The 13,969-nt window shown below is 32.0% G+C and overlaps 1 protein-coding gene across 1 annotated transcript; it reads right to left on the reverse strand.

The window, feature by feature from the left end:
• Positions 1-530: 530 nt before the first annotated feature.
• LOC141529208 (uncharacterized) lies at positions 531-11,211 on the reverse strand. The gene is made up of 2 exons (XM_074245679.1): positions 6,909-11,211; positions 531-835 (listed from the first exon to the last, which is right to left on the reverse strand). The coding sequence occupies exons 1-2, from the start codon at positions 11,209-11,211 to the stop codon at positions 531-533; spliced, it is 4,608 nt and encodes a 1,535-aa protein (XP_074101780.1).
• Positions 11,212-13,969: the final 2,758 nt, after the last annotated feature.

Consider the following 13,969-nt stretch of genomic DNA (forward strand, 5'->3'; position numbering starts at 1 on the left):
TGTTGAGTGCAATAACCGAAGGGAAAGATTAGCTATCGTGTATATAGAGTTACAGAATGTTGAGTACGGACGGATAGACACGGAAGAGTTGAAGGACGTGTGTTTACTATAAGCAATTTCAAGATAGTAATAAAGGAAGAATCAAATATTTTACTCAGACAGTAATGAATAAAATTGAAAGGAAATTCTAACACCTTGACCAATTCTTAGTTTCCAGCAAAAAAAATTTTGAATTTTATTATTAGTTTTATATAAAAAAATTGAATATAAAAAATTTTAAATATAAAAATCTCAGACGAAATTTCAAATAAGATTGGAGTAAAATTACACCAATGTATGAACACTAAAGCCTGAAGTTAAATTTAAATTTCGCTTACTCAGCGGAATGTAAGATAATGAATTAATGTAAGTTCTATAACAAGATTTTATAATAACAAAAAAATTTCTAATAGTTTTCTATTTATGTGAGCTCTTTGGAGTTCAATTTTCGAAGATTTGAAAGAAAGATGAGCGGATAAGAATTTAGGTTTTTAGGTTCGAGGTGGAGATTTAGGGTCGATCGGGTGGAGTTTGTACTCGAACGGCGCTTTGATGGGGGCTTGGGTTTGGCGAATCTTTAATATTGTTTCGTAAAGTTCCGCGACGGCTTTAACGTTTTCTATAATCTTTGGCCCACCAGCCTTTTTATCGGTTACGTTCTTCGCGGGTTCAGTATCTTCTTCCCAATATTTAGTTTCTATCAACGGGCGGTGATATACCTTGCCGTTGATAAAATCTGAATGAACTTGTTTTAAGTGATATCGATAGCCCGAACGTCTATTCTTTCCCATCGGCTCTTTAAAGTTTTCAAAAAAATTTCTACAGCATCAAAAATAAAAACGTCAAGTAGTCGACGCAGTAACCGATCGCAAAACCAAAATTTTGTAAATAAATTGATTTCCCCAAAAAAAATTTTTTTATTTTAAAATTTCGGGTCACGACAATATAATTCGATTTCTAGGGGAAGGGAGAAAAAATTTCTTATGGTATTCGTAACCGTGTACCCAAAAAAAACCTTTAATATTACAAACGAGGGAAAGAAATTTCAACAAAAATATTCAGTATCACAAGAATTATATACAAAAAAAAATGTTGTTATTCAAATAGAAGCATCTCGTGTCAGCAGAGATTCCGAAGAGAAAGGGAAAAAATTTTATATATATAAAAACAAATAGATAAAAAAATTTCTAATTTTTTTTTAATTTTCTTTCTTATTTTGGTAAAAATTTTATTTTTAGCCAGATAAAGTGTGATCGAGGGAAGGTGCTAAATTCAAAGCACCCTTCCCAAGAGTTAAGTTTTTGAAAGTTTTCTCAGCTAAAGAAAGTGCTGTTAAGCACCCTTCCAGAACTGGAAACCTTTGTGTAGAGAAGGTGCTAAATTCAAAGCACCCTTCTCGTAATGTGTAAGTATAAGTGTAAAGGGTTCAAAATAATTTTTACCCAAAATAAGTCCTTGTTAACTAATTTCTAAAAATAGATTAAAATGATGAAAGACAAAAATGAACTTCTATAATTAAAATTCGAGTAATAGAAGTTAAAATAGTATCCGTAAACTGCTTAATTAGTAAACAAAAATTCTTTAAACGGACGTGCAATATTTCTGCTGACAAGAGATACACGTGCGAGTTCCGCGTGATGCGAACCGCACCTCGAATAAAGAAACGTCAGCGAATCTTTATTTTATTATTATATTAAGAAAGGAAAATTAAAGGAATGGAAAAGATAATGAAAAGAAATGATTTTATTTTAAATTTTATAACTCCAAAAAAAAAAATGCAAACTAAATTCTTTAGTGAATTATAAGAAAATTTTGGTGTGAACAAAAATATTTGTTAAGCAAAATTTTGAATTTCTGGAGTTAATGATATATATGAAAAGATTTTTCGAATTTTAAATAAGACTTGAAAATTTATAAAATTTAAGAATAAAAGAAACTGATAAATTTAGTTTTTAAGAGAGAGATTATAAACTGTCAAAATTAAAATTTACTTAACAGTGGAATTTACTCGATTTTAATGAGAACTTAGATAGTACGAAAACGAAAAGAAGAATAATTTTTAGAGAATTTAAATTTTCTCAACCGAAAGTTAAATAATTTCGTACTCGAATCCCACCGCTGCCACCAGTGTTCTTTGTGTTATGTCCAAGGGCGTTTAAGTGGTAGCGTAAACGGTGGAGGTTTGGACTAACGGCTTAAAGAATACGCAACGGAGTTTTTAATTCCGTTGTTTTAATTATTTATGTGGGACGATTCGACGGACGAATTTACCACGCCTTCGTTTGAGACTGATTACGGATTTTGATTAAGAAAAGATAGAAAAGTACTTACTCTTTGCAGGATTTTTAATTATTACCGGATCCGTGATTCCGGGGCTGCTGTTAGCGCCTTTTCCTGGGTTGGGCCCTCTGATTGGTCCTTGCGGCGGATAGAGTAGGATGGATTGGGCTGCTTATTTTTACGAAATGAATTGATTCGAACAAAATTCACTTCTCTTGACATTTATTTTTATAGACACTAAAACTCTTACACTTTAACAAATATGAATTTTAACGTAATTTAATCAAAAAAATTTTAGTAATTTGATTGAGCTAACGTCCTCCAGTCCCCCGTAGGGTGAAGTGCGCAAAACTAGCTTTTAAGAAATTTTGAATAACTTAATGACCGGATTCTCGCCTAAGTGCAGAGCAAATTAGAACTTGGAGATTCCGGTTTTTTAGGATTTATTTACTGGCCGAATTCTCGCCTAAGTGCAGGGCAAATTAGAACTTTAAGAATGCGACTCTCTAAGATACTTAAAATTAGTACGTGGCCTGCCGGTTAAACCGCGTCCAAACTTCCATTAAGTGCAGTGCAAATTAAAGCAAAGGACTCTACAAGGCATGGGCCCGTCAATCAAACGCGGAAGTCGAATTAATTAACAAAAGACCGGGAGCGGTCTCCGTTTCTCGTTTTTAAATGCTCGCGGTGCTGAGTTTGCAGGTGTCCCCGCTATTCAACCAGCAGTCACGTAGCTTCTATTTTATTGTGGCTTTCGCGCATGGAGAAGTCTTCCATCTGCGCGGCTGATTTAAATATAAAAAGAAAAAAATTTACGGGTGGACATAACACGACGCTGAAACGTTCAAAAATGTAACTTTCTTAGTTTTCGAAATTTTTGTCACAATCGTGATTAGTCGGTCATTTCCAAGCGATCTACACTATTACCAACCTTCCAATTCTAATAATAGCAATGTTATGTAATCGACTGATTCCCGCACGGAAACGATAAAAAATTTTACTTTCGAATTACACAAATTAATTATCATAATCATGTTTAGCAGGTCATTTCCAAGCGATCACGGCTATTTCCACGCCTACAACGCCCATAGAAACAAAGTTATGTAATCGGCTGTTTCCGACGCTGAAACGTTCAAAAATTTAACTTTCGAATTACACCAATTAAATATCATAATCGTGTTTAGCAGGTCATTTCCAAGCGATCTACACTATTTCCAACCTTCGAATTCTAATAATAGCAATTTTATGTAATCGACTGATTCCAGCACGGAAACGATCAAAAATTTTACTTTCGAATTACACAAATTAAATATCATAATCGTGTTTAGCAGGTCATTTCCAAGCGATCACGGCTATTTCCACGCCTACAACGCCCATAGAAACAAAGTTATGTAATCGACTGATTCCAGCAGGGAAACGATCAAAAATTTTACTTTCGAATTACACAAATTAAATATCATAAGAGTGTTTAGCAGGTCATTTCCAAGCGATCTACACTATTTCCAACCTTCCAATTCTAATAATAGCAATTTTATGTAATCGACTGATTCCAGCACGGAAACGATCAAAAATTTTACTTTCGAATTACACAAATTAATTATCATAATCGTGTTTAGCAGGTCATTTCCAAGCGATCACGGCTATTTCCACGCCTCCAACGCCCATAGAAACCAAGTTATGTAATCGGCTGTTTCCTACGCTGAAACGTTCAAAAATGTAATTTGCGAAGTTTTCGAAATTTTTATCACAATCGTGATTAGCCGGTCATTTCCAAGCGATCTACACTATTTCCAACCTTCCAATTCTAATAATAGCAATGTTATGTAATCGACTGATTCCAGCACGGAAACGATCAAAAATTTTACATTCGAATTACACAAATTAAATATCATAATCGTGTTTAGCAGGTCATTTCCAAGCGATCACGGCTATTTCCACGCCTACAACGCCCATAGAAACAAAGTTATGTAATCGGCTGTTTCCTACGCTGAAACGTTCAAAAATGTAACTTGCGAAGTTTTCGAAATTATTATCTCAATCGTGATTAGCCGGTCATTTCCAAGCGATCTACACTATTTCCAACCTTCCAATTCCCATAATAGCTATGTCATGTAATCGACTGTTTCCTACGCTGAAACGTTCAAAAATGTAACTTTCGAAGTTTTCGAAATTTTTATCATAATCGTGATTAGCCGGTCATTTCCAAGCGATCTACACTATTTCCAACCTTCCAATTCTAATAATAGCAATTTTATGTAATCGACTGATTCCAGCACGGAAACGATCAAAAATTTTACTTTCGAATTACACAAATTAAATATCATAATCGTGTTTAGCAGGTCATTTCCAAGCGATCACGGCTATTTCCACGCCTACAACGCCCATAGAAACAAAGTTATGTAATCGACTGATTCCAGCAGGGAAACGATCAAAAATTTTACTTTCGAATTAAACAAATTAAATATCATAATCGTGTTAAGCAGGTCATTTCCAAGCGATCTACACTATTTCCAACCTTCCAATTCTAATAATAGCAATTTTATGTAATCGACTGATTCCAGCACGGAAACGATCAAAAATTTTACTTTCGAATTACACAAATTAAATATCATAATCGTGTTTAGCAGGTCATTTCCAAGCGATCACGGCTATTTCCACGCCTACAACGCCCATAGAAACAAAGTTATGTAATCGACTGATTCCAGCAGGGAAACGATCAAAAATTTTACTTTCGAATTAAACAAATTAAATATCATAATCGTGTTAAGCAGGTCATTTCCAAGCGATCTACACTATTTCCAACCTTCCAATTCTAATAATAGCAATTTTATGTAATCGACTGATTCCAGCACGGAAACGATCAAAAATTTTACTTTCGAATTACACAAATTAAATATCATAATCGTGTTTAGCAGGTCATTTCCACGCGATCACGGCTATTTCCACGCCTACAACGCCCATAGAAACAAAGTTATGTAATCGGCTGTTTCCGACGCTGATACGTTCAAAAATTTAACTTTCGAATTACACCAATTAAATATCATAAGAGTGTTTAGCAGGTCATTTCCAAGCGATCTACACTATTTCCAACCTTCCAATTCTAATAATAGCAATTTTATGTAATCGACTGATTCCAGCACGGAAACGATCAAAAATTTTACTTTCGAATTACACAAATTAATTATCACTAGTTTACGTCACGCGCGCAAGCGCGCGTGTGAAGTTTTCCTTTTTATACTAGTATTCCTATATCCCTCTATAGATCTTGTGTATATATATAAGTAGTATTATAGTATGAATTGTCTTCAAGCTATATTCAGAAACTTAATATACGCCAACTTAAATGACAGGAAATTTCTTTATCCGCCGACCGAAATCAATCGTCAGTAGACGGAATAATATTAAGCTACTATTTTCAATCCTAGGGTTAATTTCTATATTTTTATAAAAATTTGTCAATTTGTTTACGTTCTTCTGACGCATATTCGTCATAAATTATAATAAAAAAAAAATTTTATGCGCGCCCTGCAAATTTAAAGTGTTCATTCATTTTTATTTATATATATTTATGTACGAATGTATATAAAGGGTATAAAAGTATTTGTCTTATTCGTGATTGTTTCCGTAGATGTGTAGATATCCAAAGTCATAGGAAATATAAACAGGGCACGCGGAATTAACACGGATTCACGTTAGAATTCATGTATATTAATTATTATTTATGGATTTACTTATATGCATGGATATGCAGATATAGGAGAACTTGTCTTCATTATCGTTTCTAGAGATGTGCAGATAGTCACGAGACATAGGAAATGAAAACAGGGCACGCGGAATTAACACGGGTTCACATTAGAATTTATTTGTATCTATTATTATTTATAGATATAGTTATGCACGCATATGAGAATATAAAACTATTCGTCATCATTGACGTTTGCGTCGATGTGTAGGGATTCGTAGAAATATGGAATTTCAGCAGAGCAAGCGGAATTTATAAGTACGTATGATATATGCATATGAAGATATAGAAGTATTCATCTTCATAAATATTTTCGTCGATTTCTACGTATGTATTATTTTACACAATTTCTTCTATTTTGATTTTTTAACCAATGACATACCAAATTATTGGGCCTCATATGCGATTGTGAACCGTTGATCAATGCTTAGAAGTATAACACCAATCAATAAAATGTAGACAATATGATTGGCATGTATTTTTTACAAAAATATCTCTTTATATACTATATTTTTAACGATTTTATCTAATTTCTCGGGGCTGAAATATACTCGTAAAGCAGACCACGATCTAACACGTGAAAAAGCAACGTATAGTTGACCATGGTTAAAAACATCTTTAGTAAGATCAATTCCAATTTTTTCAAAAGTCTGACCTTGAGCTTTATTAATAGTCATACAAAACGCTATTCTAATTGGAAATTGTCTTCTTTTAAAACTAAATGGATATATATTCTCGCAATGTAGCGTTAATCTGTTAATAAAAACGACATCCCCAGCTTTATCACCTGACAAAATTTTACATTTTAAAACATTCATTCCTAATTCTAAAATAATTAATCGTGTACCATTACAAAGGCCTTCACTTAAATTCAAATTTCTTATTAACATAATTATTGAATGCTGACGTAACTGTAACTCGTACGGTGGAAAATTAGGTGGATTTAAAGTATTCAAATATTCAGGTAAAATAGCATCATCTAAATTTTCATTGTCACAATTTTCAGTACTGTCAATAGCCGTATAAGTTTTTTCTGTAGATGGATCTAAATGTTCAACTACTTGCATATTAATTGCATCTACATCTATATTTCTAGCTGATAAAATAACAGATGTTGTCAGTTCATCGTAGCGTTTACCTCTAATTATTCTTCCGTATACATTTTCAATAACATCGTCACTGGTTGATGTGAAACATTTTTCCGGAAGATTCACTTCGTCGTTTAAGTTATTTAAAGTACCATTACCAATATCTAGTAAAAATTTCACAAACTCTATCTCTTCTGGTAATGCTCGCATATTCTGTGTTAAGGAAAATTTGTGAAAATGTTTCCATAATGAACTGAATTTTATAGAAAGATTAACTGTTTCAGTTCGCGTAGCATTCGGTTGGACTGGGAGTAATTGACGAAAATCGCCACCTAAAATTATTAGTTTACCGCCAAATGGAATATCATTGTTCATAATGTGACGTAAAGTTCGATCTATTATTTCTAATGCGTACCTAGGGGACATGGGAGCTTCATCCCAAATGAAAACATCTACGTCTTTTAAATATTGACCTTGTTTAGAATTAGGTTTAATATGTGAAGACGAATCAGAAAACATTGGTACAGGTACACCAAATGTTTTGTGTACAGTTTTTCCATTGGGTAAAAGAGTTGCCGCAATACCTGTGTAGGCCATTGTACATATAATTTTATTTTGAATTGTTAACATGTGATATAATGTTGTATAAATAAACGTCTTACCAGAACCACTAGGTCCATCAATGTAAACGCAGTTGTGTAAATTAGGTTCATCATTTTCGATTGCATTCAGCACAAAATCTACGATTTCTTTTTGATTAATATTTAATTTGCTGTAATATAATTGCGATAAGTCTTGGATAGGATTTTGCATTGACTCGTCGACATATGAGTTATCTGTTACTGGCGGCATACCAGGGAAAGTAGAAAGACTACCACCTTCTCGGTCAAGCATGGAACTAATAAACATGTAAGCTTTTTTTTGTCCGCTTTCTACCCCCAATCTTCTACTGATATCTTCAGACATTGCATCTTTAAATTCTTCCCATAAATTTTCTGGTTGGAGAGGCTGACAATGAAGTAGTATACGAACAAATAAACAACGCAATTGCTTTGGCATCATCCAAGTTACTGCTTCAATTAGAGTTCGTCTCCATTCTTGATCATCTTCAATTAATCCAGCAGCCAAACATGCTGACATATAAGTCTCGTATAATGTCCCATTGACTGTCCTAAGGTTGTCATAGCTTGTAGCACCTTTCACGTTGATCAACAATAATCTGAGATGGAATAGTTCAATTTGACTTGGACTGATTGAATACATTCGCCCTATAACATTAGAATTTTTTTTTCGAGGCTGCCAGGAGGATATTTTAGACTCATTATCTTTTTTGAACACATAATATCGAGGGATATCGCTGTATATGTATTGTCGTGCAGAAAGGTCCCTTCCATTTAACAGAAAATAATCAATTAACATTGACTGTCTTTGTAAAGCTTCCAAGATATCATTTTCATCACAATCATCATTGATAGTAATACTTTGTTGATTCGGCAAATGCACTGGTAAGCGAACAATGGAATGACTTTTATCTTGTAATTTTTTTGATAAAATACGCCAAACAGCTTCAGAAGGACCAACATACCGAGAGTCAACAAAATTCTGAACTTCATCATGATGAATAACATTTTCGTTTGAATTATGTGGTGGTTCATGTATTTGCTCTAACTGTTCGGACCTAACATTTGGAATGGTTCCTGAAATTGTAATGCCAGCTTTATCATGACCTTTGAATACATATTTATATAAATACTTTACAGCTTTGACAGAGGAAACAACTTCTATGTTAATATGACAATTAAAAGTTTTTAATAATATAGGATTGTATGGAACTACGTGACGATTATCAAAAATGTGATCATTTCTTGAAAATGTTACTCCTTCGTCTCGACGACGATAGAATGGGTAACCGTTATTATCCATTGTCGTTTCATTACGGAAATTTTTAGGAAATTTTTTGGAACAAATTCCATTTATTAGACACCAATCTCCACATGGTCCGTGGAGCATGTTTCTAGTGACAATATCATGTAATATAGGATTTTTAAGTGGATCTGGAATTTCTGCAGATATGAATTTATCGACACACTCAGGAGTTCTCATTTTAAAATTATTCTTCAGTGTTATTAGCATGTGTAAATGTGGTAATCCCCGTTTTTGAAATTCAATAACCCAATTGTAAGCCAGAACTTCGCCAAAAAGATGCTGTTTAACAATCATGTTCATCATGATATCTTTCTTTATATCAAAAACACGTGTAATTAAATCTGGTCTATCTGCAACACTTTGCCCTGATAATAAATTTTCTTTGATTTCAGGCCAGTTAGGATTACACGTTACTGTAATAAATAAATCTGGTTTGCCAAATTTTCGTACCATAGACATTGCATCTTGATAATGTTGCAACATGTTACGAGGAGAACCGTGAAAAGTAGATGGTAAAATAACAATTTTACCCAGAGTCGAGTTCATATTATTAGCATGAGACTGAAGATGATCCAATAAGCCTTGATACGACTCGGCACGTAATTTCTTTTGATTATAGTTACAAAAATTCAATCTGTCTTTTTCTATTTTAACATAACTATCAACTACCCATTGCTGGGTTAATCGCCGTCCCATTAGAAATACATTAAAGTCATCTCGAATTGCTAATCTAAATTTACAATAATCCGCACGAGTTACTTTTCGATTAGTTTTGCGTACATAACGCAATTCCTGATGCCATCCTTGATTACCAAATGGATAAAATAGTGGATAAATCCAAGGTTCACTATTAGGATCCATGGTAGATAGACGTTGAAGAGCTTTTGTTGTTTTATTTTGAACTGTAATGTAAGATTCAGGAATATCACCATCGGATGAAGTCGTAAAGACAGCGGCAACTTCGTTTACTCTTTGGAAATTATACCGCCTAGCATCCATACCGGGTTTTAAGGTAAAAATCATGTTTAATTCTGGTTCAACAACAGTCCCATTTACGTCAACTGTCAAGTTATTTTGCAGTAAGTCTTTCATCATCATATACGACTGTGCAAATACGTTATATTGGCGTAACGTTATATCAATATCTTTTAAAAGACCCGCGTCACATTGCATATTCTTTTCAGAACGATAACTGACGGCTTCTGTTGGATCTATAATAAATAACTGGCCATAACTTGGAGATTCATTAGACGACGGATATAATGAAGTATTCATTTGATAATATATTTGTCCTTGAATTTTGAAACAGTATGGGCCACGTCGTTGAGAAGATAAATCGACCATGTTGGCATTGAAAGAAGCGAAAGAAAACGAATTATTAAAATTGCGAATTCGTCCGAAAAAGTTATTAGCCTTTTCATGCGATCCGTCAAATAAAGATTTCAATAATGGCGGAAGTTCTGGTTGTTTTTCTAATGATACTTCTCCATGCCGGCAACAATCGTTGAAAGAGTCAGTTTTATTAGATGGTAGTTCACCACTGAAATGTTTTGCCTTACAATAACGGCAGATTATATTCATTGCACCTATGTAATTTCCAGGAATCATTTCTATATCATTTATATCATTCCCATTTAAATTATTTTGATTATTATTAGTCGTTATATTATGATTATGTACAGTAGAGCATGGATTTCTGGACTTAGATGAACTTGATTTTGAAAATCTACTGTAATTGTGTTCAAAATAATTATTTTTAAATTGGTATGAGCTAAGCGATGATGTATGCGATGTAGATGGGATGTTATTCAAATCGAGCAATATACTTTCCACATTGTCACAATTATTATTATCATCATTATTTGATGAATCATTGTACGACGTTGTGCAATAATTGTGTTCAAAAAAATTATTTATAGAATGAGGCGTAATTGATTCAGACGTATTATCATATTCTTCTAAATGATTAAAATCTGGATATTCAAATAAATCTAATTCTGATGGGCTAATATGAGACGTAGAGGGTATATTAGTAAAGTTTTTTACTACACTACCATTAGAAGATAAACTATTAATCGAAGTATCTATGTTGTCAGTTATGTCAATAGTAATATTTTGTGCTACATCTGAGTGCATGGGTTGGCAAAATATATCAAATGTACTCGCAGTAGGTGTATTTACATTAGATGTATTTGTGTTGCGAAGTAAACGACGCTCTCGTTGATATTTATTTTTCTTCTCCCGACGAGCTTTTTTATTTCTTCTTCTTCGGCGGGAGTTCGTTCAATTTTTCTTCGACCCATGATAATTTAATTTGATTGTAGTATGTCCAAATGTAATTCGAAACGAATTAAAGAATTATTAAAGTTTAAGAAAGTAAATATATGAAAAATTGAAATGTCTAAATTGTTATCAAAAATCTTAATTTACTTATTATTTTTAATATAATGAAATGGCACCTTATTTATTATTGAAAGATTGAGGAAAATTATGTGCAAAAGGTTAAATATGAGCAGATAAAATAATAATACAAATCTCAAGAGTTATATATTTTATTAAAATTATATTATACAAATATCACTATCAGATATATATTCCAATCTAGGTAATAATTTCACGAATATAAAAAAACATACAATTATTTTCGTATGGAGACAATCAAACAGATTAGAATTTCTAGAAAATTTATTTTTAGAAGCATGAATTTTGTTACTGCTATATATACTTTATTATTTTCAAATGAGTTTCAATTTCAATTAATTGTTACCACTCCAATGATTATTAAGTGGTTCAATAAATTAAATGACGGATATAACTTATAATTTAGTGTTTATACTTTTTGTTCTCATTTTAGTATTAGTACAAGTAATATGTAATTAGATTTCAAGCGTGATTCATGATTCAGATACAATTTCAAATTTCGTTACAACAGATTCAGATGCAATTTCAGATTCAGATATATTTTTATATTCAGATACAGTTTCAGATTCAGTCAAGATTCAGATACGGTTTTGGATTTAAGTTTTGGATTAATTATAATCGTTTTAAAATTAAGTTATATTTATTTTTCGTTTGTTATTATTTATATATTTCGTAATTTATTAAATTCAAAATTCTTCATGTAGTCCTTCTAACTTTGACAGCAGAACGTCTCAAATTGCAAATTTTATAGCAAGATTACGCACAGCAATAGGCGTTTGTGAGCACTGCTTTTTTATTATTAAATGCCAAAGTTAGACGACCAAAGAATTATAATGCTATGACGATACCAATTTGCGTAAAGTCCAAATTCGGGTGCCAATGAACCTGAAAAAAAAAAAAAAAAAAAAAAAATTTAATACAATTAGATATAAATAATTCGTTTATATCATCTAATGATTATTTATAGGTTACAAATGTACAAATAGTATTCGTAATTTACATGATATTTAACGTATATATTCAGTAAACTATAAACTAATTTAAAAAATTCTTGCCTTGCGGTTCGAATAACAAAATTCAATTGTCGTGCCGAAAGATTAGTCAACAATTCTGAAGAATCTTTTTTTTAGTTTACATAAAGCCATTGAAAGCGTCAAATACTTGATAAAAAGTTAATAATATATAGATTGAAAATCTAATTATTAAATTGAACAGATAATATGACAGAATAACTGATTATATGCGGTTGAGTAACGTCTTATTACGTCTAGTGTATTATTTTTTGTTTGTTATTACCAAAAAGTAGTTTAAAATTTATATAATTAATTCAAAATATTATAGTTAATAGTCAATAAATTCAAGATAATGCAAAATTTTATACTTACGTAATATTTGTATGGCTCTGGAATTATGTAGACGACACGTAAGCACAATATTATGTTTAAGATTTTAGCAAACGATCAATACGCTAATATCAATTAGCTTTAATAAAACAGTAAATAAAATAAATATCACTAAATAAATTACTTAGTAACAATAATACTAATAATTGTAATCACTATGGCAATTACAATATTTTTAAACGAAAGTGGCAATGTTTACCACTTATTCAATAGTGTCCATCAAGATGTCAACAGAAATATTAATCATTCAGATCGTCCGAAATATTGATTACCACTATAATCAACAAATAAATCCTCTAGGCGAATATGCATTTTTTAACCAAATTGGTAATATTTAAACACTCTTAGAATATGCGTTTTATTACACGAGGAAAAAGCAAGCAAAAATGTAAACAAAAATTTTTGCATTTGATTTTGGCAATCTTATTTTAAATTGTTGTTTTCATGATAATATATGTGGTTATAAAATATATATTAAAAATAAACGACAACCATGTATAGTGATTTACGGAATATTTAGTGCTGGCCTTTAGATTTAATATTGTGCCTCCATCTACTATAAAAAATTAAAATGAGATTTGTTATATATATTTTCACGTAAGTAATATCTAAATATTAAAACTGCCGCTTTATTAGCAAGTAGTGCCACCTTCAGACGCGTAGTCAAGCACATTAATACTGGATGCCGAGATTATAGTTTAGGATTATTTTGCGCCTATTTATGTAAAAGAGAATGGAAAGTAAGTTAATTAATTAATAGATAATTTTGTAATCTTGAATCATTAAAAACTCAATTAAAATGTTTTTTTTTCTTAGTTTTATAATAAATGTACTCGCATACTTTATTGTTTTTACGTTTTTGCGTCAAACATCTTTAGGCGCCAACCGGAAGTATGCGACATTTATATACATCACTATGGGTACGTTCCACTAAGCGCTAAAAACGACCACAATCCTATCTAAATACACGTTGCGCGATCGTTTTGAGCGCTTAGTGGAACGCACCTTATAGTATTTTCGTAGTGCTACTCCTACTCCCAACTTAACTCTCCAGTTGTCTCCAGTTACGC

The sequence above is a fragment of the Cotesia typhae genome, unplaced genomic scaffold, assembly GCF_013202065.1.
Source record: "Cotesia typhae breed Kobodo isofemale line unplaced genomic scaffold, CoteBio_Ctyphae contig_46, whole genome shotgun sequence".
In the NCBI taxonomy this organism is placed as follows: Eukaryota; Metazoa; Arthropoda; class Insecta; order Hymenoptera; family Braconidae; genus Cotesia; species Cotesia typhae.

Coding starts and splice junctions, on each gene's coding strand:
- LOC141529208 (XM_074245679.1), bottom strand. CDS start 11,211: ATGCACTCAGATGTAGCACAAAATATTACTATTGACATAACTGACAAC. Junction 836..6,908: donor AAGTGAAGGCCTTTGTAATG/GTACACGATTAA, acceptor AAAACTTTAAAG/AGCCGATGGGAAAGAATAGA.